This window comes from Astatotilapia calliptera, chromosome 15, assembly GCF_964374335.1.
Source record: "Astatotilapia calliptera chromosome 15, fAstCal68.1, whole genome shotgun sequence".
NCBI lineage: Eukaryota > Metazoa > Chordata > Actinopteri > Cichliformes > Cichlidae > Astatotilapia > Astatotilapia calliptera.
In genome coordinates, this window is record NC_137436.1 from 6,091,006 (window position 1) to 6,118,077 (window position 27,072).

Genomic DNA, 27,072 nt, shown 5'->3' on the forward strand with positions numbered 1-27,072 from the left:
ACATCAGGTATTCGCTGGCCTTCAAATGATTTACCGACAAGAGCAATGGGAAAGAGGGGGGTGTTCTGACCCTGGGTCTGCTGCTGAAGTGGTTTCCTCGATGTCCAGCTGATGAGGAATTAACGTCATCTGACACAATGATAGAATAAGGAAAAAGCTGTGCCTGCATTCGACCCTGTGACAGGCACACGATGGTGTTTGACCGAGAGGTCGTGGCCCTGAGTAGGAAGAACCTAAGGCCAGGTCCAGGGTCAGGGGACAGGGTCAGGTCAGGATTAGAAGAGAGTCCCTATGGGAGAGTGAGGCTTGACCGTCTTACATAAGAGGTGGACTCCTGTCCCCCAAAGCCCTTTTGTGCGCTGCAAACCTGGGCTTACAAATATTTCCCAGTGTTATTTCTTCACTTTGCTTCGGCCATTAATTCAAAACACATTCTCCAAAAAGCAAAAAACAGACTGGGATACCTTCAAAAAGAATAGCCTCCTGGAACATATTTGAAACATGCAAAAAAAATTGAAATATACACCTGTGTTAAAATGTACCACAGACCCACAATCTCACATAGATCTTTTTTTAAGGAGACCTTTCTATGCTAATTTATACTTGGACTGAACCCTGACCTGTGACCTTTTAGTATAACCTTCTGAAAAAATGTCAGGCCTGGCAGAGGTGTTAAAGAGGAACTAATAGAACAGATGAATAGGTGAAATGCTCTGGGGAAGTATTGGAGAGCTCACCTACAGGTCACTGTGGAGTGGTGTCAGCCTGTCAAATACATCCAGTCCTGGTCTCACTCACACTCACAACCTACAGCTCCTGGGAATACGCTGGCAAAATTTGTTCTGGATTAAATTCATACGTGTCTTTAATTTCGCTTGTTGTATTTTTCTTCTGGACAGCTGAAAAGCTGAAAAAGGTTAATGTTTTCTGAGGCGCGTAGCTTTTTTGTCAAGTATCCTGTATTTTTTTCCATTTGCAGAAAAGAGGATTATGCAAAGGTTTGTGTGTTGACCGGTCAAAAAGTTGGCTTGAACATGAAAGAGCGAGACCACAGTGGAGTTTGCCACGTAGAGGAAGAAGTGCAAAATATCAAAGAATCACGTAGGAGAAACGCAGACAATGGCTGCAGTGAATAGTTTTGTTTTAAACAGTTTCACTCCACTGCTAAGAATTTCATTGTATAACATGACTACTGTCTCCTTTGCAGCTAGAGCAAGCTTAAAGACGATCAACAGCACTTGCATAAATAAGAGTAGCCCACATTACTGGTTTTTCCATGCATGGCGTAGATAGCAACATGTAAATGTGGGTCTGCAAAGCTCTACGTAGCACCTACGCACTACTAACGCAGTATCACGCAAGTACTTTACGCCATTACAATAAACAAAGAAGTTCACCAACAACACCTGGAACCAGCTCAACTGAAAGGAAGGTCTTATAAAGAGACATTTTAAAGAAGGAGACATGGAAAAAAAAAATCTATAGGAGACTTCTCTAACAGTCAAACTGGAAAGCATGTGAGCCAACCGTGCTTTTGCTACACCCACAGTTTCAGCTTTGTAGAGGGCGCATCTAGTCATTATAGAAGAAAAGATGTATGTGTACTGCATGTTTTCACAGTTTATCATACAGGCTGAATTAGAATGGTACTTGTTCAGTGCTCTGGTAGAAAGAAGCTGATAGTTACTGCACTGCTGGCTGAGCTGTTAAAAAGCTGTAATGTTATGAAGCTTTGCACATGCATGGTGTGTGTAATGGGTTTAGCTGAACATTTTAAATATACAGCTGTTATGTCCTGATATTAGGTACGCTCTCTCCTTATTCAGACAGAGGCTTCGAAATACCCAAATAGCTGCTTGGGGGCATTACCAAGATGGCTGCCAAAGGGCAAGACTTGCTAGAAAGATTTGGTTAGCAGGATGAGCGTTTTATCTCCTGTCATTATGTAAAATTAAAGGTGTAACAGGGGTCTACATTTAGTAAATGACATGCGTTCTTCCACATCAGTATCTTTTCTCATTATATTGTAAATACAAAAGAGAAAACACCTACAATGAATTGAGCTAACTCACAAAATATTGAAAAATTGTGAAATGACATAGGAAATGCTTTAAGGAGGATAATGAATGGCTTAAATAATACACCTATAGCTAAAGGCATTAAAGTACAACTGAAGCAGATTCGATGTGACACTTTATTTACTCTAAAATAGGCAGTTGTGCATTGCTGTGGTTCTATTCGGTTTGTACAAAGAGCCCAGTGCACCGCAAACCATGAGATACACAATGTACCCTTCCGTGAAAGGCCTGTAATTGGCCTTGGCGTCAAGAAAGTGAATGGACTGAGAAAGTAAAAGACAAGAGAGGCCGGCATGCAGCAGATTAGACATGCAGAACAGAAAAAAAAATGGTCCAGACAGAGAGGGACAGACGGAGAGGAAAGGGGGTCTGTGGTGGCTCCGGCTACAGCGAAGCTGGATTAGCCTGGTGGTGGTGGCGGTGATGTTGTGGCTGAGATCAGACAGGGCCTCCCGGCCGCAGGTGCCAGTCTAACCAGGGCCGCTGCTCAGTCAAGGGCACTGACTAACACTTGCGGGCCACGCTGCCAACCACCCAGGCGCAAAACCACCACTTGGCAGAGACACAAATACTCATATAAGACAACACTGCTAAACCCCTGCTACTGATCTGTTTCTGTTTAGGAGATTATATTTAAGCCTCCAGACTCCAGTGTCATGTTTTAAGACAGGTTAAAAGCCCCTATCTGAGGATTTTTCTGGCCAAAGAGGACTAAATGTTGCATGTACTTAAACTAAGTCTTGAATGGCATTAACAGGCAATGAGAAAATCCCATATTAAACAGTTGGATACTATTATTCTTGTATACAGAGACGTGTCAGTCACAATAATCCTTTTGTTTATGACTGGATTATGAGGGAGACCATTAATAGGGAAGCTGCTCTGCTCCTTAAGAAAGCAACCTTCTGGTGTTTGATGACACCGGTGACCATGATACAGCATTTGGTAGTTGCTTATCGGCATCACTTGATCATCACCATATTGAATTCTGAGTTGCATTCATACACAGAGAAATTATTAACACAAAGACAATAAAAAAGGAAAGAAAGAAAGGCAAGCAAGAAAACAGGCAGAAAAAAATCGTCCCACAGCAATGTGGCTTATAGAGAGGTTGCAGAGTTCAAGCATTTAGTACTGCATTGAGAAAACCCCAGTTTCATATTGCTGCTATACTCTATAAAAGGGAAGCCAAGAAAATGAATAATTACAATTTGGGAGGACTTTGGTGGTCTGTCTCATTCCAATGTAACACTTATGCTTACATTATAAGCTACATGTGGTGGCAATGAAATGCAGGACCACTGCCCTTAAGCGTGAGCAAACTGGATATAGTAACTACGCATGTACCATGAATTATGGACGGTTTGGAGGAATTTAAATGAAAAGGTCGATACAGCTAAAAAAAAACAAACAGTGTGTTGGCTCGAAAGAGTCACTAAAATTCATTGACATAGCAACAGCAATATTATGTAGCTGATTGCAAACAAAGAGATCATGTCCAAATATGTTGTGGTGTGTAGATCAAAATGTGGAGTAAAACTGAAAGCAAGAAAAAAAAAAAAAAGGGGGGGAGGGGGGGGGGGGGGGGGGGGGCACAAAACAACTTTAAAATCATGGCCTGACAGGGATGAGGACTGCGATAAGACCACACCCCAAAACACGAGCAAATCCCATGTGGTGTCACACCACTCTGCCGTTGCTATGGATACACATATCAAGCTTCACCACCTGCCCTGCCCCCCTTTCACAGCACCCCCCTCCTCGCCACCACCACCCGCTTCAATCCAATCCAGTCTAACAGAGGTATTCACCCAGCCAGGCCCTCCCCATCTCCTTCATGCTTACCGCCTGCTGGCAGATTAAGCTGCACTCCCTTGTCCCTCCTCACACCCCCATTCTACTACATCCACTGTAGCACCCTCCAGCAGCCTCTCCATCCTTCCCTCCTCCACTTCTACACTCACCCTCCCACTCCACGATACACACCCTCTCTCGCTCGCCCCTTTCCTCCCCCTGCTGTCTGTCCCCCGACGTTGTAATCCAATCCCTGCAGGGCCAGAGCCAGGGGTCTGACATGGTCCTGACCCAATTAGAGGCCTGCTGCCAGCTAATTAACCCCGGCCCAGCCCTGGTGCCTGGCGCCTGATACTCCCAAACCAACTATGGCGCTAATTTCATTAATACGCCGCTACAATCTTCTATGCTGTCCTCGGTTTCCTTCCCCTCTGCTGCTGTTGTCTGCCAAAGCCAAGTGGGGAGCTGCCCTGAACACGGAGGGAAGTGAGCCAGATGTGATGAAGAACAGCAATTTTGCAGAAAAGGAGTTAGTGAAGGAAGATGGATGAATGGTTATGTGAGAAAGAGAGACAGATGGGAGGCCACAGAACAGGTCGAATCAACGATCGAACCAAGCACCAGCCCCTCACTGTACAATGATACATTACACTGGGCAATCAATAAGTCAATGAGCAACACTTGTTCAGCAGCGCTGATGATGGAAATATTAGCCTGACACTACTTTGCTGCTTCTGCATATATTGACAAAAATCAGAGTGAAACTTAATTTTCTTACAGCGACAGCATCAGTACAGCTAAGAGCCAGATGCCAGTGGGAGGATTTGAAAGCTAGGAAGTGAGAAGCCCGACAGAAAACAGGAGAATTTAGTGAAGATTTACAACCCCCCCAAACAAAGTCTGTCTGCATCCAGAAAGCAGCATCTCTGCTCTGGAGCCTGAAAGAGAGTCATTAAAAAAAAAAAAAAGAAGAACATAAATTCCCTTAAAAGAAAAAAATATGCTTGCACAACTAAGTGTGGCTGAGTCTGAGCGATGGAGGAGCATATATGGAACATGTTCACACATACACCACCGCCTCCCCTCAAACATGCAAGAGGAACGCTTCTTTTGGTTCTCTAGGAGTCGTTAAAGCAGCGGAAGAGACAGACAGTCTGATGAAGACTCCCAAGTTTCGCTGGGGAACCTCACCGCACCACACCACAGCGGCCCACTCTGAACTCTGTCATTAAGACAGATTACTGCTAGTTACCCTTGGCTGGCATTGACTCAGAACTTACCACAGATCAAAGCACAAAGATTACTTGGCTTCCATGTTTAAAGATCCCAGCATAGAAAAATAATGTGGCTAATGTCTCCCCCTTCAGTCTACACTGGATTTTTTTTTTAAAATTTGCTCTTTCTTGTGGACACATTTATACCCATAAATTGGACTAGGAAATCACAATCCCTTTACACACTTGGCTGTATGTTTTGTTTTTCATTGCTAGCAAAAAAAAAGAAAAAAGCTGAATTCCACAGACGGACACCGGTGCCAGCTTAATGCAGATTAAAAGGGGCAGAGTCAGACGGTGATGTGGTGAGGCTGGCAGTCTGTGTTGTTTTGTGCCTGTCTATCAGAGGGCCGGGGAAGCTTCCTGCCATTTTGGTGGAGAGCAGAGTTTCTTTGAAGGGACAGGAAGGCAGAACTGCATTTCCCACAGCCTAATGTGAACGGCAGGGCCAGAACTTTACTGATGGATATGGAAGTACGCGCACACAGACTCCTGTGTGCTCTCTAATGCAGCTAAAAAAAACCCCCAACAACAACCAAAAAACAGCTCCACAACCTGCCAACCATCTCCTTCAGAGATTCCTTCACGGCAGCAACAGTCGTTTAACAGTACACAATAAAGCTAGAAAAAGAGTTAAAGAGTCGGTGCTATAGTGAGAAGCCCGTTATTTTGTGGAGTGGCTGCTTCTAATTAATGCGAGGGAGACAGAGGCCACACAGACAGCAAGGAAAGCTATTTCTGTGGAACTTAAAGTTTCTTTTAAACTTCAAATCTGTCTCCATTTGAATTTTTTTTTTTTAAATTGAGTGGTTGCGAGGAGTAGAATTTTCACAAAGCAAACTAAACTAATTTGGCAAGAAAACAAGCCCAGAATTTCTCTGTAACTAGAGTCCAATCTTCTTTTTCTGCCATGTCTCCGTGGAGAAGACAGTGTGGCTGCTTGGGCTTCATTTTTGAGCCGATAATACATGTTGCTTTCTTTCAGAGACATACAGAAGCATCGTGTCATCATCGGTGTTAACATTTTTTACATGTAATTAATTCTCTCTCTTTTTTCTTTCAAGGAAATAATACAATTACAATGACATCAAAACAAATAAACAAACAAACAAAAAATAATGTACGGTCCAAAATGTTACAGCCCATTGTTTTTTCCTCCTCTATGGCCTGATTCCTAATAAGTCCTCTGATTAGATTCCTCCATCGATATCAGTGGGCAGCTGTACTCACGCCATGGCGCTCAAAACAAACAGTTATTCAGCTCTGCCATTTGTTCTAAAGGTGTGGGGCTGGGAGTGCGGAGGAGACGGAGGGTGGGAAACTTCAGCTGAGCTACTGTACATATCTGAGCCTTGATGTGGCAACAATGTGTTCAGCGGAGGACGGGTGCCTGAGTGTTGGGTCATTTCCTTCCTACTGAGGCTGAGAAAGAAGTGGGAGACCAGACGGACTGAGAGCCCGTGGCCAGATACTGATTTCAGCCCAGCGCACCGTCCTGTCTGTTAGTGAAGGAGAGACAGAGGTAAAAGCTTGTCCCCCTGAGCGTGGGAGAGTGTGTGCGGAGGGCTGAGAGACACCTCGGTCCCCGTGTGAGCACCGCACACGTCACTTAATGGGCTCGACTGTACATAAACAACACACATATACACACACTCACTCGCACACAGGCAGACCATCTATTAGTGTTACCTAACTGAGCACTTGAACAATGACCAGTAGCTAAACTTCCTCGCTTTGTCTGCCTCCGTATAACTTCACAAGAGCTTTCAGGCTGTTCTCACACAGACAAACAAATACTTGTTGTGTTTCTCACTTTTACACAGAAACGCTCTCACAAGCACATGTATACACAGGAGCTTAAAAAAAGGACTAAGCTTTATTATTATTTATCTGACAGGATCTAAAGGACCTATTATGATTTTTAGAGAAGCTGTTGTTTTACAGTGCACCTCAGAAAGTACTAAAGGTTGTTAAATGAGCGCACTGCAGGCTTATCAAACAAGGTATCCAGTGTCTGCTGCGCTGGGACAATTTGACAAAACAGTCATCATAATCCATAACAGAGTTTATCAGAGACCCCTTCATTAGGTCACTGAGAACGGATGTGCTTTCTGTAAGAAGGTAGCGGCCTCTCTCACCTTAGACATCCATCAGTCATCTGAAGCCTGGTGGTGAATCACCTTTTAGTGTGCTGCAGCTAACCCTTTGCTCAACAAGCCAATCTTTTCTGATAAAGGTCTGCTAAGCCATAAATTCACTTGGACAAACCCCCCCCAAAACAAAACACAATCTTTCCATTGAATCTCATAATTCAATGGAAATTGCTGGTATGTGTTGTGAACCTCTGCAGAAGCCCTTTATCTCAGCAGTTCCCTGGGAAGTCACTGTGTGACCTACAGGTAGAGATAGTGGAGGGTGATGTTGCTTGCCCTGCCCTCCTGACCCAGGACTAAGATCTATGGATTCTCCCACGGGCCTCTATTACTCACTATTCTATAAAAGAGGATATCCACTATTTACTGTTATTGGTCACCTCTGTGTGGAGCTAAACTTACCTCATTTACTGCCCTAAACAAGCTCTGTATCTCTCTCCACATAAGCAAACTTTCTTCAGATTAGCTGCCCCTTGAACAGTCATTGCTGTTACATGCTACATCTAATACATCTATTTGTTAGACTGCAAATTGTGGGACATTTACTTATGGGATTTGATAGCCTAGTGTGAAAAGCTGTGCATGAGACCAGGGGGACTCATTTGAATGTTCAGTAGTAACACACACACACACACACACACACACACACACACACACACACACACACACACACACACACACACACACACACACACACACACAGAGAGACAGGACTTACCAGGTATCCGTATAAAGGACCATCCATGGCGGGGATAGAGGGCCATCACACCCCCAGGGCATTGTGGGTGAAAGGCATTAGCCCTCACACGCCATTCTGATGCCAGTTCAGGAGAGCCGTACAGGAAACACTGTTTAAAGATCGGGCCTCCTCCGCTGCGTGTCACCTGCCACTCGTATTCAGCACTGCGGTCGTTACAATAGCGCTCCATGGGTACTGCTGTCACCTTGGAAACAAAAGACAGCATTGCATGATGGATAGAAACAACATTTTACGATGGCAAAGCACAAATACTGTACGCTGACATAGGCTTGGTTTTTAAGACTTCTTTTTTTTTTCTTTAACAAACTGATAACTTTGCTCCAGAGAGATTCAAGCTGTAGATGGAGAGATGTCGATGCATGCAGTCCTGGTTTCACTGAATCAGCAACTTCTGCATCTGCGTATGTTTGTGTGTGTAGGGGGAGGAGGAGGTGAGGGGGCAAGAGGAAGCTGAACAACTACTGAATAACCTGAGCAAGAAGCCCTTTTTTGGAGACTCCGTTTGTTTTAAGTGCAGCTGGGAGTCACAGTGTTGACCTCCTGTACCCCAACCACACACAGTCATACAAACATTTCACAGATAAGAGCTTCTCATTGTTAAAAAGCCACAAAAGCATTGTTCACAGCGCTTCCCTCTTCCACGACCACCCAAATGCTTAGCTGTTTTAAGCGCGCCAGCACACAACCCCGACTGTCATCACATACAGACAGGCAGGACTTCCAAGTGTGTCCTCCTCAGTCTGTTTGTTGCTCTTATACACATACCCTGGGTGTGGCGGCTAGCAGGAACTTAGGTGGCAGCGTGGGCTGGCAGGATTGGATTGTAAAGGTGCCCAATTTTCTGCAGTGGACCTTCACATCTGTGTGCCCCACCACGCCGGGCCTGGAGGCCGTGAACACCAAATCCTGAAAAGCATATACAGAAATCACCACAATGAATCAATGATTTTGTTTAAGCAGAAAAGAGAGGAACTGCAAACAGAAGTAAACAAAGTAGGATCATACAAAGCTCACTGAGTTCAGTGCTCATCGTTTTATAAGCTGTTTTCACATTATATTTAAGTTTATCTGGCTTTTATCCAAAGATATTACATAACATTTCAACTTAAGGCTGAAATTGCTATGTGAAATGTAAGATTACTGCAGCCTATATGGTTTAAACTCCACATGTCACAGCATGTGGGCATCAGGATAAAACACTGTGGTAAACACAAACATTCATTTGGAACAAAGTATAGTAGAGTATTACAGAATGGTAGGTTTTTAAAGGAATATGGTAATGTCTGCTTTTGTGTGACGTGTGTGAGATTATGGGTACACAGTGCCATCTAATGGCAGATAAAAAAATAAATAAATCAACTATCAGTGTCAGACCAACTCAGGCAGTGCTTAGCAACTACAATTTTTTCTTCATTTTCTTTGTTGAAGGCCATAATGCTTTGTGTGTGTTTCACAAAAGCAATGCACCAAGGAAGATGTTAGTTTTTCAAACCCAGCAAGAACAGATTATTTTCACATTGAGCACTGAAAGCTTCATCCTCTTTGAACATACAGGAGGATGTTACGATTGTTAGCAGATTGCAGTTAAGACAAAAAAAAAAATTAAAAAAAATACAGTTTAAAAATGTGCTGACAATATGCAAAAATCATATCAGCACATCTTTATGGTTGTGAAACATAATTATGATGTCAGATACAAACAAAAGCAGAGTTTCATATGGTAGATATGGATGACATTAAGAGAAAGACAACATGCTGTTTGTATATTACGACTGTTTCAGCACTGAGATGGAACAGAGATGGAGTGAGAGTGAAACAGAGGGACAGACAGCCAATCCAAAGCTCCCCCACAGCTTTCTGGGTATAATAGTGCGCGTCTTGGTTCTCTCGGTTTTCTCAATTCCTTGATAGAAGCAAAAGGAAAGCTGAAAGCAATACTGGCCACGCTGTCAAGTACACAGCCAGAGAGAGATGAGCCAAGCAGAAAGAAGTGCCACTGTGTGCCAGCTCCATGCAGTTTTAAAAGAAAAATGAGGAGTTAAAAGAAGTTGGCAAGAACTGCGGGAGTGAGTCATTTCTACAAGTAGGAGTTTGGGGTCAGCGTGGTCATAAAGCACACATACAGTAAAAACTCTCCAGGTGTCTGCGAGTTTCTATTCCTTGCTCATATTTGAAGTTGCATCTAATATTCTTATTCTCATATGTTGAGAAGCTCCAGGGGGGAACCTAAGATGCTAGACAGCTGCCTAACCCAGCATGATGAGGCCGGGAAAGGAAGAGGAGGATGGAATTACCCCCGGCAGCATTTACTCCTGAGTATTTTCCACCCAACAAGTTAAGCTAGAATTGGTGGAAGGGTGGAAATGTGATACAGAAAGTATCTGCCAATGGCTAGAAGTTTGCTGAGTGAAATCTTGATGATTTTTTTAGGCTTTTCAGTTAAGCAGATAAGTGAAGGAGCAGGAATTTTAAGCAGTGACAGTGTAGAGCTTTTATTATTATATATTTTTTACTATTCTTTGTATTTGAACTGGCATTGCACCACTTCTGTACTAACAATAAGATTTCCATATTGCCAAATAATACAAAGAAAAAAAAAGTCAAAGCAATAATGTGCTGTCTCAGCAGTACCCATGAAACTATTTGCGTGTAGAGAAAAGGCTTTGCTGTATGTATTACATTTATCATCTTTACCGACGAACATCACTAATCATATTTTGTCATAAAACACCAGCAACACACTGGTCATGTATACTAATCCACACAGACAGACCTCACAACCAGCTGAAAGTCTGTACTAAAAGCAGATCAATATGTTTTAATTATTAATACAAGACTTTGTATATATATTTTTGAAATGGTGTTCAATGATTTGAGGAGATTTCCTCTACACATCTGATGTAAGAGTGAAGCTAGATGGTGTGCTGCGAGGTCATAGAAACATATACCAGGAGGGAAATCGACATTAATGGGTCACAGGGCTACAAAGGGATTAGGTTCCACATTGCGTCCCTGTGGACGGAGAGGAAGCTTGGGGCAGAGAGCATGATGTGTGGCCAAACACCGGCTGATGCTCTGGAGAGAATTTCAGCACTGTCAGCAGGACATGAATCCTTTACTGGCGTTTCTCATTTCTGCCACACATTAATGTGTACTGCAGATGGCTACTCAGGAATTTCTTGCGTATAGCTTGCCATCAGCATGCATGCACCTTGAGGTTTCTTACCTGCAAAACAGGACTGTTGTGCATGTTGGGGAAGGAAATGGGTCGGTTCAGCCACAGAATCAGGTCCTTGCGAGACAGACACTTAATCCCTGGCTGTAACTTTCCTCTGCAAGCCTCCCCGTCTCCGGCTTCCTCCTGGCCCTGTTCTTCAAGGTCGAACAGGCGCTGATGATGGAGCCGGTATGCAGCTTTCAGAGACAGAAAAAGGGCTAACCACCTGTAAAGGCAGGAAATGAAGACTCAAGTTACAAATGGGAAAAAAACTGTAGAAATGGGTTTAAGTGATACATAAGCTCAGCCTCAATTAACCCTCTGATGCATGAATTATGAAAGCCTTGGTCAAGATTTTTTTCTTAAGTGCTTTTATTCTTCTCAGGACATGAAAAAAAATGTTCAACTCTTTTTTCCCCAAAAATATGTTTTTTTATAAAGTTATAAACTTGTCCACTCCAGTGGACTACATGCGCCTGAGCACTTAGCATGAAATACTGTGAATTTACTATAAAAATTAATTACCTTGTGTTCTATTGTAAATATACAAACACTTGTTTGCTTGTATCCTTTGAAAAACATCTCAGCAATTTTTTTGGAACTTTCAACTCATAAGGCCCCAATGTTTAGACGTAAATAACAAAACCAATCAACAGTCCTAGCTGTGAATCCTACACCTGAATATGGCAAACTATCTCCAACAAGAGCAACATTTTTGAGTCTACACAGTTCTATAACGATGCAGGACAGTATTACCAAGCCCTTAGTAGCATGCTGGAAGAAAACACAAACTGACATCTTAGTCTCTGCATCTCCAAACACTTCTGTGTTCATCACACCTAGGCTGTCCGTAGTTCCTATGTCTCTGTTCTGCTCTGGCAGCCACTCTCATCATCACTGGACTTATCACTGAACTCATCATCACTGCACTCATCAATGAAATCATCATCACTGGAGCTGGATGGAATTTCCTGGACTATTCTGTACGCTGCCTTATTCTTTGCTGCATTTGAAGTCTACAAAATATGATAAAATAATTATTATAGTAACTCAAACTACAGCTGATCTGCACAGAAATATACATTTTAAATGAGTAGCTTATAAATGTAACAATTATATGCTTACTTATAACCAAAACAGTCCCAAAAAACAGTGAGACAATTTATGACTTATGTTAAAAAAATATAGTGGGTAATGCATGATGTCCACTACAGTGGACACATGGTTAATCGTAGTTTTCTACATATTAGACATAACAATTTCTTATTCCAAACAGATAATATCCTTCCCTAGATGTTACTGCATATCATCATATTTTTTTTACCTGTTGGGCTCTTTTAGCATAGAAGGATTGACAGGATATGCCAGCAGTGGTCGGCAGGGGTGACAGTTTGCCTGCCATCTTTGATTCAGAGGAAATTTACTTGCAGTTGCACTAACTGAACACTGAATTGACCTCAATGGAGCATGGCAGCAGAGAGCACTCTAGAGGCTAATATGCAGTTCCACCATAGAAACCAATGCATTAAAGAGATATGTACGTTTTAGTAGCTGTCCACTCCAGTGACCACTATGCATCAGAGGGTTAAGGTGGATTTACAACTTTTCAATGTTTAAAATTGGACTACAGTAATTTTGCTTACCCCTTTGGCTTTAAGGCAACCCACTGTTTAAGCCAACTTACTTCCCAAATCTTCACAAACAAAAGGATTTAACAGCAGGAGGATGGGGCTGTGCTTAAGATGACCATATAAGGTCACATAAGGTCATATATATCCACTCTCACTGACATCTTACTTAGCTAAGAGTAAAAATATCCGTCTGAAACAGAGCATTTAGAGCAGTCTAAAGCCTATTTGATGCCTACCTTACTAAGGTGCCTTGGAGGATAAGATTGGACAATTCAGCTGGTGACACGTCAATGAAACGCAAGAAGGAGAAACAGCTTCCTTTGTCATCACCTGAAAATGGCAAATAAAAAAAAAAATTAAAATATTTGAAACATGACACTAAAGAAATCAAAAAAGGAGAAAATGTTAAGCATGGATTAATGGAAGTCAGGGATTAACCACTTTTGATTAATGGAGGCAAACACAGGTATTTAAAATGCCCCCTGTGCCCGTTTTTCTGACAATATTTCTGATTAAAAATAGCTGAACTGTGTTTCAGGTCTTCACCACACTGACTGAACATGTAGCCAACACCAAACTGGTGTGACAACAGGTTATCATCAGCCACTGCCATCATAAGTATCATTTTATTATCAGTGCATCCCTAATGGAAACATCAAATTAAGAAGACAGAAAGGTTTGGATGTCAGGTCACGTCACAGGAGAAAACCAACTCCTGGTTTGAGCAAGAACTGTCTGTATTCTAGCTGAGAGCTTGACGTGAGCTCACCTTTCCTGTGAAAGAGAGACTGCTGTATGTGATTCGGGGAGAAGGGAGACAGCAGCACTTGAAGTAATCTGAGGACGACATGGAGAGAAAGACCAGGTTACACCAAAGTTTAAAAAAAAAAGGAGGGATAGCAGACCTGAACCTAAATTTGACATGATCATCTGATCTCAGTCCAACCCACACAAATTCTTATTTTCCTATCTATAATTGGGATAATAACCACTTGTGAGCCCCAAAGTCAGCTTATGTCCACAAGGCTGAATATTTGTTGAAGAAAAAAAACAGACAGTTTTCAAAGTGTTTACACAGTAATTTCAAATGTAAACGTAACCCTAAAACACTGTTAACAGAAACTCTGACAGATCGTCTATTATTGGATTAAGTGAATATTAGTGAAGATTACGTGATCCTGTGAATGTCTCTGTGTGTAAGAACTCACTTTTTCCTGGTCTGATTGTCCGTGTGAATGAGGCCATGACGGTAGAGGAACTTGCACATGACGTAGGGCTTGAGGGACATGTGGAAAGGTGAGCGGGTCTCCTGACGCTCAAACAAGTCAGGGTGGTTGCAGAGCTACGCACAAACATACGCACAGTTGGAGTTCAGGAATCAGCATGTTTGTTTTGTGCAGCCAAGTCATTGTTCGGATCAGACTAACATTCTCAACAAACGGTAAATGGACTGGTTCTTATAAAGCACTTCTACTCTACTTGAGCAATTAAACTGCTTTATACAACATATCTTTTTCACCAATTTCACACAAACACAGGTTTAAGAGCTTCCTACCCAATAGTCACACATTCACACTCTGCAGAACGCATCAGCAGTTCAGTATTTTGCACAAGGACACTTTGGCATGCAGGTTGGAGCAGCCAGCCACCTTCTGATTAGCAGATGACCTGCTCTACCTCCTGAGCCACAGCCAACCAAAATATGAGAATTAATATAATTTATTTTTTAAACCCACTATACCTTAATAATAACTAAATAGGTTATGTTTACATCAGTGCTTGTCTGTTTTAGTGCCAAAAAGTAACAGGCCAATTTTCAGCAGCTGGAGCAGCATTACGGTGCTGATTTCACAATTACTTTAACAATCCTGTCACAAGCACATACGCCAGGGAACTGCTTAGGGTCCAAGGCTTTTAAAGGGCCCCTAAAGAACAATTTGTGATGGCATCTATGTGAAAATGGCCCCCTTTCTCTATGAATTATGCAATTTAGGTCATACTAAATAAAAGATTTGGTCCATTTTGTATATTTTGGTCATATCAGACAGAAAAGAAGATTACCTAGGGTCTGCTCATTGCACAATGACTTTGTGATTGGCAATTAGTTTGTATTGTTATGTGCTGTGCGATGTAACCAATTAATTGTTCAAACATCCAAACATATGCGTAGCCATAGTCTTATTTATTGTTCTTGAATATCTAGTTATTTGCTGAGCGTATAGGTCTCTTCAAGTGCCCTTCTAGTTTTCATACATTTTTAGCATTGAATACCATAAAGACAATAAAATATGGATCAGAGCTCATACCTTTCTAAACTGCATGACCAGATTCATGAGGGAGGAGGTGGTGCTGTGAGCCTGCTGGGCCGTGCCCATCGAGGACTGCAGCAGATCCTCGATAGAGATCTTGTTTCTCAGAGCCTGGTAGAGCAACCTTTGCCGGGAGGTCAGCTGACAGTAGGTCAGGATCTCAATCTGAAGAAGGTAAGGAGAGTTCAAACATTAAAAAAAAAGAAATATAAGTCACATAACATACATGCAGAATAATGCCTTATTAAAACTGTGCTGCAGAATCATTGTTCTCAACGAAGGATGCTTCATCATGTGTAGTTCAAATTAACTTTACATTGTCCCCGCCCCTTTGGTCAGCCGAACAAAATGGTTTTGATTTTTCTGAGTCAGCATTTCTATCCCATTAGAACACACACAGTGTTTTCCTGTGAGCTTAGCCCAAACTGTTATGTGAGTATGGACTTCATGCCATTTGCCCAACAGTCTTTAAACAAACATTCAAATCTCTGGTTTTATCTTGTGCCACGCTTTGATGAAAGCCGTGAAACCCAACGGTAACAATCCATAAAACCATACCGTGAACCACCAGTGAACTTTCCTGGTTAGTATTGGCTTTCAGTGTCCTGACAAAACAAAGAGGAACCAGCGGAGAGCAGAGAAGTGAGGGAAGTGGGCTGGCAGGACTACATGTGGGTGCAAAGGAAAGTGAAAAAGACAGATGTGGGGGAGTGGTGAACTCTGCCATTCCTCGAGACTCCCACAGAGCATGAGCGACTGCGTGTGTGTGTGTGTGACCTCGGGTCCAACATCTGTCAGGAGGATCTGCCAGCACAAGCATCACTCATACCTTCATTACAATACTTTCTCTGTCAATGAGGTGTACAGAGAGACAGATGGAGGAAGGCTCCATGTTTAACCAGGAGAGGTGACAAGCATAATACCACAACACCTGCATTTATTCTAGCTTTAAGCTCTTTTATTGCATCATATTAGATTTCATTTATTGAGATCCTCACTTCTTTTTTGGACATATTTTCTATTCTATTCTATTTTTTTTTTTTTAAACAGAGCATTGTGTTCTGCATCCTGATCGGCTGTAGACCATTTTCAATCAATCATCTCCGTGCCGTGTCTCCTGTCCGGTACAGAATGCGTTCAGCTTGTCAAATTTACATAAATCTTCGATCGCTAGCAATGTGACTCTGAGTGGTGTACTGTATGTTTGTAACTTTTCTCCCCAACAAACAACAATGTCGACGAAACATTTTGGACTGTCAAAGGCACCTGCAGGTTCCTTTGGTTTGATTCTATACTTCTGGACTTATTTTTCTACGAAGGTTTGAGCTTTGAGAGTGTTTAAACAAGACAGATTGTGGGAAATTGTTCACGCCTGTCTGAGAAAAGTGTATAAAGTGTGTAGTGAGGGGTTTTATAGCCTTAATAATAATTGTAAAAAATAATGTTGGCTACTTCACGGATTTCACCTATCGTGGGTTAGTTTTAGAACGTAACTACTGCGATAAAGGAGGGACCACTGTAAATCAAATATTTCTTATACTATCTTAGCAGAGTATAGGGATTAAAATATGGAGAGGGAATGTGGCATAACACGAAGGATACCACTTGGGGGGGAAGAAACCCATCTTTTTTTGCCCTTAGGAAAACTGAAAAATGAGATTGTCGTGTCACCCTTAATTGTTAATACACTCTTGGTTCTTCTACCTTGTCTGAGAGTTCATTTTCCACATCCTTCTTGATTCTGCGCAGCATAAAAGGCTTCAGGATCATATGCAATCTGGATAGTTGGTCTGAAAAACAACAACAAAAAAAATTATGTTTACTTACAAATCATATCACACGCAAATAGAGCCAGGATAAAAGAACAGTGTTGGTACACCTATTTTCAAATAAGCTAAAAAGCATACATATAAAATAGGGGGAAAAAATAGTAGCCTTTGCTGTACTCACTCTCATCGATGGCAGACTTGTTTTCAGCATGGCTCTCTATGTCCTTGGAGAACCACTCGTTAAATTCTTCATGGGAATCGAACAACGTAGGCATGATGAAATGCAGCAGGGCCCACAGCTGAGAGGAAAACATGCAGTCTCTTACAGTTCTGCCCGGATGACCACACACTTGCCAACACACACACACACACACACACACACACACACACACACACACACACACACACACACACACACACACACACACACACACACACACACACACACACACACACACACACACACACGTCGCTCACCTCAGCCATTGTGTTCTGAATGGGCGTCCCGGTTAGCAGAAGTCTGTTCCGACACTGGAACTGCAGGAGGATTTTCCACCGAACGCTGAAAAAGCACAGAAACCAGGACCGTCACCTGCTGTGACAGCTACAGATGTTTATCATCTGCATTTAACACTTCATTTAATGTAATCACTGGATGTACTACATTTTTTGGGATTATCGCTTGTGTGTGGCTGTACGTTTGGCCAGTCTATTGATTTTGGCTGGTCTCCAGTAGGAGCCGAGAAATGACACACACTAGTGAAACCGTAGAGACCGGTTACTGTATTTTTCCAGACATTTTTGTTGATTTACCAAATGATTTAAAGAACAGTTTCCCTTGTTCTGCATATTTTAGCTGATTTATTACAAACTTTTTTCACTTGCATTTCTCAAGACACTTATCCAAAGCATGCAAGGCTTTATTTGTTCTGACAAAAAAACAAGAAAACTTACAAATGGCCACAGCATTCTGTGCAAGTTAGAACTGCTGGGACTAGAAAAGAGTCATTTATTTTACAACACTTGTGTTTTGGCCAGAATGACATTATAATTGGTTAGTAAAGTTGTTAAAAGGCCGGTCTGCATTTAAAACATCTTAATAATGTTTGTATGCTCAGGCTAGTTATTGAGTTGCCAAAGAAGGGTAAGATAAAATCTTTAAATACAAAGTCTGATAAATCAGATATCACGCATCAACACATGAATCTGTGACCCTGTGATCACAAATATCAATGCCACCATGATAATGCTTTACCTTGTGCTGCTTTTCAGTGCCTGGGCTTCATCTAGAACCATGTACTGCCACTTGACCCTCTGAAAGTACTTGACATCTTGGACCACCAGCTGGTAGCTCGTGATGACCACGTGGAATGGTGCATTTTGCGTGTAAAGGGTTTTCTGTGTGACAAAACACAGCGTTAAGAGTTAAAAGGATAAAAAGTGCTGAGTTTACTGGCTGCAAAATGTACGGTGATGTATCCTTCAATGTTTACCTGGCTCCAAAATTTCCGAATCACTTTCCGATCGTGAGGATTTCCCCAGTACGGTAACACCTATGGGACATATCAGTAACACTGTTCTGTCAGAAAACCTTCATAGATCAAAATAATCCCCATGTGAACATGTTTAAAGCAAAAAAACAAAACCCTACAGTTAAGACTGAGCAATGCTGGAAAAACAGAGCCACAGTGATGTTCTCAGAGAAAATGTCTAGGCATAACATCGCACATGAATCACTGCCCCACTTGTTGAGATATAGAATGCGATGTGAAAAGATTTACACATCATTACGTCGCTCAACGCAAGCCGCTTTCCCATTGTTTTCAGTCAGTCTTGCTTTGAATGTTCAGGAAGCTTATCTTCAAATTGTGTAATGGGGTCTTTTCACACCTCATTAGCAAAACAAACTGCAATTGATTTATTTCCAAACTGGCTGAGAAAATGGGCAAAGCTGAATGTCGTACACAACAAAGAGTCATGTTTATCACTGACTGTGTGTGTGTGTGTGTTCAAGCATAGCTGACATATTGATGCATTTGATAATATTTTGGCTACGCACAGTCTTTCAAGAGCCAGTTATGGCATGCAAAATGATTTTTTTTGAGATGTATCACTCAACAAAAATAAAAACAGCTATGTAGTTATGTGTCAATGCGAACAGTGCTACAATACTGCCCCCTAATGGACAGCTCCAGATAACATTTCATCTGGTAACCTGCGCTTGCTCTCAGAATGTCAAAACTAACAAACCACTGCATTAAGAAGCGGAGAGAGAAATGCATTGGCGGAAGAACAACAGAAATGACGAATCAGCAGTTCCTTTGGACGTGCTTCTGCAGATGTTTCAGTGTGTGTGTGCTCGCTTAGCCACGATGGGTTCTCACCTTGAATTTTGGCACAAAGCGGGTGAACTCCTGATGCCAGTTGTTGAGTGTAGACGCTGGAGAGATGATCAGGAATGGACCCCAGATGTTATCTCTCTGTTGCAGGAACAGAAAAGCAAATATAATGTCAACCACCGCAACAGGTGGTCTGCTGTGCTTGTGTGAGCAGCACCCAGAAAACAGGAAGTCCTGGAGGGCCTGTGAAGCCCACAGCATGCACCTTCCTGCCAACGACAGTTGACTGAAAAGCTCGCATTTCCACCTTTTTTTTTTTTTTTTTGGCCTTTGGGGTTGTGAGACTAAAAAATGTAAAGAGCTGGCAAATCAGCTCTTCAGAGGAGTGAAGTCATATGACTAATTCATTGAAATGTTCCAGCACCTGCAAAAAGCCAGAAACTGGGGACCCTTTAAAGGATGCAGGTGCAAATAGGCTGCCTTTTAGATGTTTTATCACAAGTCGAAAACAATGGTGGAGTCAACTGAATATTCCGCAAAGTGTTTTGGAAGAGTGTGGTGAATAAAAACCTTTTGGCCCCCCGTCCTCTCTCTCACCTCTGCTAAGTGTGCCAACAAAGCGATACTCTGAACTGTCTTTCCCAGTCCCATTTCATCTGCCAAGATTCCATTGATTCCCTGTGGAAATGAAGAGCAAAAGAGAAAAGGGAAGAAGAATTAAATCACTCAGTGGGGAGGAAAAAAAAATATTAGAAAACATCCTAAAACTGTACACATGTTGACAAAAAACAATGCTAACGAACCCTGAATCATGTTAGTGATGTTACACTAGAGATTCATAAATTTTCTTAACCAAAACACTAATAAAGATTTCTTTTATACTGTTGGCCATTAAAAACTGCCCAATTCATAGTAATGAAAACAAACTAAAGGAATACCGAGAGTTTCAGAAAAGCGCAGCATAAGTCAGAAAAAACAATTAAAAAAATAAAATAAGACACGTGTACCTGTTCATAAAGGTTAGCCAGCCAGTTCATGCCTTTGAGTTGGTAGCCCTTGAGTTTTCCGTTGAAGATGGTGGGTTGAGGAATGTCTTCATCTGCGCGGATGGATGGGTTTGAAAGGCTGTAGCTTTCTCCAAACCCAGAGCCGGCTCCTTTGGACAAGCTGCCAGCTGCATGCAGGGACGCACTGCGACTGTCTTTAGCCTCTTCATCGAACATTCGCGTCTAAAGGAGGAGATTTGGACATTACTGCCAGTTGCGCTGTGTGAATTAGGGCATCTAATAAAGGATGTGCGTGAATTACTCACTCTCTCCTGATGAATCTGGTAGGCCTCTTGGGCATTCCTCAAGGCCTGGGATTTGTAGTATTCGCTATCTGCAATCACATACAATCATCTTGTGCATAAATGCATTGCAAACCATTTAAATGTAATATTTCTTCTGACAGAGTATATAGTCAAAACACAGCTAGTCTAAACTGAAATTCTTAGTAATGTATTACCACAATTCTTTATACTTAATCAAATAAACTGCAAATTATTATCATTAGTAAACGGTATAATAGCAACAATCATGATAAAAACAAAGTACACACTCTTTAAATTTTAACGTTTTTGCCTTAAAATCTTGCAAATGTACAAAACACGACATGTTACACTGTCGTTATCTATTTACCGAAAAAGCAAAATGCAGACGAATTGAGTAAAAAAAAAAAAAGTACATACTTACTGCTTCCCCATGAATTAGCAGGAGAAGCAGCAGTCAGCTGCTGCTAAGCAAATGCACTTGTTTACCTGATCATCAGCACATGTGTTCAACAGCAGACATTTTGGGAGTTTGCTGGCCTGGAGCATTCATGTGTGTGTTAACTTAATGTGTTAATTCACCCCAACGCCAGACCCAAGACCTATATCTCAGGCTCTGCAGGCCTCAGTTAGTATGCCAAATGTTAACATTTGTGACAGAACAATTAGAAAAAAGACTCGTGCAACGGTGATGATTTGGGCTTGCTCTACAGTGACAGAACCTGGGCACCTTGCAGTCATTGAGTCAACCATGACTCAATGACTGCAAGCTGTATGCCAAAGTATTCTAGAGTCAAATATTAGGCCATCTGTCCAACAGCTAAAACCTGGACCAAACTGAGTCACGCAACATGACACTGATCACAAGCACAGCCACAAATTTATGACAGAATGACTGAAAAAGAAAAGAATCACGGTGTTGCAATAGCCAAGTCAAAGACCAGGCCTAACCCTGACCTAAATGCTGTGATAGAATACCATCCATCCATTCGCTTCCGCTTATCCTTTTCAGGGTCGCGGGGGGCGCTGGAGCCTATCCCAGCTGTCATCAGCTGTTCTTACTTTTCCACACAACGCTTTTGCATTTTGACTTAGGTTTTGTTAAATACATAATGACACAGTGTAACACATCATGTGCTTCGGTTCATTTGAGGTTAATTTTAAGACCTACTGAGGACTAGATCATTTTTATCATGCTTGTGAATAGATGGAGAGTGTACTTTTGTTTTACCATTGTAGAGGAAGAAAAAAAATCTAATCTACAAGTAGAAGATTAGACAGGAAACAAACAGAAATGAGTTTCGTCCCATTTAATTTCACACTGTTATAGTTGATGAAGGGAGTCAATATATGTATAAATTTCAGCCATCAACGATGACTACTAATTTCTTCTGTAATACATTAAACTCGATTGAGTCGTTCATACCATAGTCCTCTTGTCCCATGTTGACCATTACTCCTCCTCCAATGTCTATCTGTCTCTGGGCTGCAGTGTCTTCAAGTTTTCTCAGAATTTCCTCCTGTGCTGCATCTGCACCTGGAGCCCCCACGCTAGCTTTACCACTCATAAAATGAGCATACAGCTCCGTCTGGGTAATGAGAAAATTCAGTTTGCGCTGCTGACGCTTGGCCTGAGAGAGTCAAAAAAAAAAAAAAAAAAAACCCAGGGAGAAAAATGTATCTATATTTAGGATTTTCAAAAAACCTGTAATGGCAAATTAAAAATGTCTCCATAATAACTTCCTTGTCACAGACCTCTCTCATTTCTTCATCAAGTTTACGTTGCTCCAGGGCTTCCTTCTCGGCTCTCTTTCTGTGCTCCTTTTCCACCTTGTCATATTTTTTCCAGTAGAGCATCATCTCCTTGGTAAGACGCCGGGCACGGGGTAATGTTTCTTTACAGTTCTTCTGAGCCTGAATAGCTGCACGCCGGACCTCTCGCATGCACTGGTGAGCCAGCTAAGAGGACATGAATCACACGTTAAAAGTTACTTTTGCAATATACAGACATGGAGAGTTACCAACACGCTGAACACGTGTGCAAAACCAAAAACATTTAACAAAATGCTTTAAATGTACCTAGCCATAGAGTGCTGTGTACACTTTACTCACCTTTTTTGCATTGGTTAATACCAGATTCTTAGCAGAAGTCTTCTGCTTGAAGGACTGAAAAAAGTAGAAATGGGACAGTTGGCATTAGAAAATGTTGGAAAAATGGGACCAACATCAAAACAAAACTGACTCTTTGCTTAACTAACCTTGGGGATTTCTTTTTTGGCAATGGTGAGCCAGACTTTGCGTCGGCGAGCATTCAGCTGCTCGACGGTGAGATGTTTTTTCTTCACCATGGGCAGCGGAGCATCATGGGAAAACTTAGCAAATATTTTGGTGACGAAGGGACGCTCCTCATCCACAAATTCTCCCTCTCCCCGTTTCTTCTTCTTCTTTACTTTTTTTAGTTTGGCTACAAAAAAAAGGAAAGACATTTAAATGAAAAGGTAGATCTTGTTTGCGGTTTTAAAATATGTTTTTCTTGTTTGTTTTTGTTTTCCTTAAAGGCACTGACACTGGCATGCCTTTTTTCTTCTTACCCTTAAATTTCTTTTCATCTTTGATTTTCTTTTTCTTTGGACCCAGCAGATGGCGTTGTTGCTCATAGAAGGGATCATGAGTAGATAAGAGTCCCGTGCTGTAGTACTGATATTGGTGAAGCTGAGCAAACACAAACACACAGAGGAGCATGATACATCTTAATTAATATGTCTGAAGAACTTTGTTTTAGGTGACGAGGCTCTGAATTGGCTGATTTTCATTTTTTTTAAGTAAATGTCTTGTCCTGTACTTCTTTATTTAGTGGGGTTCCCCAAGGTACTATTTTGAGTCCCCACTTATTTGCTTCTTATATATTATCCCTGAGGCAAATTGTGCATGGCCATGCCATTGATTTCACCCAATTATATATTTCACCACCTGTTCTGGCACCAGAGCTACATCCTGCATTATGTTGTGACTCTCTGAGAGGGGATTTCCAACACATTTCGACAGCTAAATGACGCTAAACCAGAAGAAATTATGAGAAACCACTATGAATCAAGCACAAGCAGAGTTATTTGCTCTTTTTGTTTTGTAGCACTTATTGATTAAGAACTTAATTAAGAAGCTTATTATTACAATGACATTAAATTGACACAAAGTATTAGCAATTAGTGTTCTTTATTTATGTGTGTATTTGTACCTCCCGGTCAGAGTAGAAGTTGCTCTGATGCTGCCTCGTGTAACGATGGAGCCTCAGCATGTCATGTAGTTCTTCCCGAGACATGCTGAAGTTAGCGTCATCTGAGTCTGTATCTGAGTCTGTGGTGTCATCACTCAACAAGATACTCTACATGAGAAAAAAAGTAGGTACAGGCATGGTTAAAGGAAGCTGAGAGCATGTGACACACAAACATATCCTATGAGAAAGGAAGTACCTATAAAACTAAAATTCTTCAGATATGGAGGTCAGTATTAGCCAGTGTAAATACCTTCAGCCATTTCCTGTTCTTCTTCAGCTTAGAAAAATTGTAAAGGCTTGTTTTATTTGCCTTTTGGTCTGTGAAACAAACAAAAAAAGAAACAACACAGGATAAATATGCATGAAAAGATTCATTAAACCAATGAGTGTGGATGTGTAGCAACATGTCACTAACACATTTCTCAATACATCTTACCTTTACCTTGCGGAAGTACTCCATTAAGCGGCTTGCCATCTGCCAATCCATCTCCTTGATCACACGACTCATTCTTTATTGTCAAAGCCGTATCATGAGTGTTGGCATCCAGGGATATCCCTGGCTCCAGTCCACCCTCGCTGTCATCGCTATCATCACTGCAAGAGAAATGTATGGCCGTAAGCTCAACATTTGCATCCTATTTGTATATTATCCATTCTCTTCTTAGACAGTGTAATGTAAAGCAGATGACAAGAGGTGCAATCAGCCATGCAAAACATCTAAATTTGTATATATGTATATATATATATATATATATATATATATATATATATATATATATATATATATATATATATATAAATAAACACAATATACAGTTTAATTTTGATAAGATGGGAAGATTGCTGCAAACACTTCGTTTTTTTTTTTTATAGGTGGCCAAAACAAACCTTAGCCTGGAAGCAACAAGTGAATGCCCACTATCAGCACCTCTTTTTCTGTACCTGGTTATGTCTCTGTTGAAGATAGCAGCGGTTTGACGCAAAAAACTGTCCAACTTCAGGGATCTTTCTAAGCGCTGCAGGTAGAGAGGTTTGGCTAGGCTGGAGGCCCCTGATACCCCAACCTCCAGCTGGCCACCCTGCCCTGACGCCATACACCACAGACCACCTCTGCCCAGCAGGGCAGGACCTTTTACTGAAGAGAGAAGTATGGAAGAAATAGATGTGCAAATGGCACAAGGTAAGAATGAGCAGTACAGGAAAGTTACATCTATGTGAAGAAAAACATTTTAATGTTATTCACCTAAAGAGTAAAAATGGTCCAGACTAAAAGGAACTGTACATTGCTTCATTTTCTCAGCTAATCTGGTATAATGGGAGATAATCTCCTAGTATGTTTAAAGATTTCATAATTACTGCCTACATTTTTTTTTGTCAAGGTCAGAAAAAAGGCACTTACACCAAAAACAAAATACTTGCCTCCAAATGCACAGATATGAAGTATGATACTGTCCATTCTACAAAATGTTTATTCTATTATTTTATTTTTTTATTGGACATACCTTCTCAATAATGGATGGCATTGATTTTCGATTCCAACACTAATGATCAAGATGAAAAGCCTACAAAATAAGAAATGCAGTCACACACTGACAATTAAATGGCAAAAACAAAAGCTTTTATTAGAAGCTCATTTTACAGTGCTGTACTAACAGTGTTTATGCACGTGATTTCAAAACGATAAAGGAAAAGTTAGTTTATTTGGACATCTCTATCGGTTTAAAGTAAAAATAATTTGCTCCCATGTTTCAGTATAAACACGTCGTACACTAAATTGTGCTTTGAACTCAATTTTGAGAATTTATTTTAGTTTATTTTCAATAAAAAATAAGTTATGATACGTTATAATCAGCCATATATTATGCTCGATAGTGTGTCTAAGTAATCTTGGTAATCATTTTCAGTACTTGCAGTTTATTAAAAAATAAAATTAAACTTTAGGCATAGTGTAATCAATTAAGTGTTATTATGCATTAGGTCCTTATGAAGAGTCAGGTGGTTGTTTTGAGAGTTTCCATGCTAAAGTTAACTCAGCTGTCCACAACAATACCCATAAACAACACTATGGTATTTATTCACTTCACTTTCTGTGAGTTCATTTCCTCAAATGTAGCAGGCTGCAAGGGACTAAAGTTTAAAAATAAATACTTTTTTAAATAGCATTGCTATCGCGTCGTTACGTTGTGCTTTGGTGGATAGCAAAACCAAGCTAGTGTTAGCCAGGGCTTGCTAGCTAACCTTCAGCAATACTGTAGCTTCAAAGCTAACGACCGTTAGCTGTCAGCAAAAGCAGCATTGCCTCGGATCAGTGACAGTAAAGAGGCTCAATGTGCTGCTACAGACGCTCACTGACGGCTTTGCCCACGCCAGTTCAATTAGGTAGCACAGGTAGTTTTACTATAGCTAGCCCCTCCTTGCTATCTTTGTAACTTAGCGTATCATTAACGTTAGCTAGTTAGCTTATCAAATACTAAGGCGTTTTGACACCATCGTCCTCTCACACCATTAATATGAAGTATTTAAATCGGCCCTGTCTCTTTAAGGCCACCACCTCCCTGCCTAAACAATGTATTAAGATATGAAATCGGTTTAATGACAACTCTTTAGCTTGCTTGCTGTCACCATGCAGCGACAGCTAGGGCCTCCGCCCGCGCCTCTTGGACCCTCGTTTCGGATACGAGCCGCGGCTCGGTTGCTTGGCGCACGCATGATCCCCATCTTTTAATTCTTTCTCCCTCCCGGCCATCTTCCCCATTGCTCCTTCGCCATAACAACCACCGCGGAGTCTCTCACCTCGGCCCCGTGTCCGCCTTTCAGTCTCTCTCGTCGCTGCTGCCGACTCTCGGTTCTCTGACTCCAAAATGGCGGTTTGAGACGCCGAGCGAGTCTGTGAGCTTTGAGTCGGCAGCAACAGCGGAGAGGCGGCCACTTTCTGTTACTGAGAGAGCAGAGACACGACGCCATGGCGAAGGTACAGCAAGGAGCAGGCATTTTAATCAATCCCAGAGAGAAGGAAGCCAACCTATCCACGTCTCCTAGGACATGACCATGACAAAATTTTCACCTGTATATTTCGCTAATAAAATACGAGACAGCGCTATCATGCCTTTGGGTTTGGAACGTGTCTTTGCAACTAACGTAAATGTATCGATGAATTTCCGATGT

At 41.5% G+C, this 27,072-nt stretch overlaps 1 protein-coding gene across 4 annotated transcripts in view; it reads right to left on the reverse strand.

Moving 5' to 3' along the window:
- ino80 (INO80 complex ATPase subunit) overlaps positions 1-27,018 on the reverse strand; it is a 40,077-nt gene extending 13,059 nt beyond the window's left edge. For 2 of the 4 annotated variants that reach the window (XM_026194342.2, XM_080290084.1), the window contains exons 1-27: positions 26,701-27,018; positions 25,410-25,469; positions 24,850-25,042; positions 24,350-24,501; positions 24,158-24,225; positions 23,869-24,015; positions 23,225-23,345; positions 22,892-23,097; positions 22,746-22,799; positions 22,389-22,592; positions 22,060-22,264; positions 20,637-20,704; positions 20,332-20,553; positions 19,922-20,002; positions 19,370-19,465; positions 18,479-18,538; positions 18,241-18,383; positions 17,463-17,547; positions 17,167-17,284; positions 16,921-17,006; positions 15,214-15,381; positions 14,116-14,249; positions 13,677-13,744; positions 13,144-13,237; positions 11,286-11,502; positions 8,825-8,965; positions 8,018-8,243 (exon numbers count right to left, since the gene is read on the reverse strand). In XM_026194342.2, coding sequence (XP_026050127.2) covers positions 8,018-8,243; positions 8,825-8,965; positions 11,286-11,502; positions 13,144-13,237; positions 13,677-13,744; positions 14,116-14,249; positions 15,214-15,381; positions 16,921-17,006; positions 17,167-17,284; positions 17,463-17,547; positions 18,241-18,383; positions 18,479-18,538; positions 19,370-19,465; positions 19,922-20,002; positions 20,332-20,553; positions 20,637-20,704; positions 22,060-22,264; positions 22,389-22,592; positions 22,746-22,799; positions 22,892-23,097; positions 23,225-23,345; positions 23,869-24,015; positions 24,158-24,225; positions 24,350-24,501; positions 24,850-25,001 — 3,316 coding nt within the window. In that variant the 5' untranslated portion in view covers positions 25,002-25,042; positions 25,410-25,469; positions 26,701-27,018. Of the gene's footprint in view, positions 1-8,017; positions 8,244-8,824; positions 8,966-11,285; positions 11,503-13,143; positions 13,238-13,676; positions 13,745-14,115; positions 14,250-15,213; positions 15,382-16,920; positions 17,007-17,166; positions 17,285-17,462; positions 17,548-18,240; positions 18,384-18,478; positions 18,539-19,369; positions 19,466-19,921; positions 20,003-20,331; positions 20,554-20,636; positions 20,705-22,059; positions 22,265-22,388; positions 22,593-22,745; positions 22,800-22,891; positions 23,098-23,224; positions 23,346-23,868; positions 24,016-24,157; positions 24,226-24,343; positions 24,502-24,849; positions 25,043-25,409; positions 25,470-26,700 lie in introns of all 4 variants that reach the window. The other 2 variants (XM_026194340.2, XM_080290083.1) reach the window with 1 other exon arrangement.
- Between the last annotated feature and the right edge of the window lie 54 nt (positions 27,019-27,072).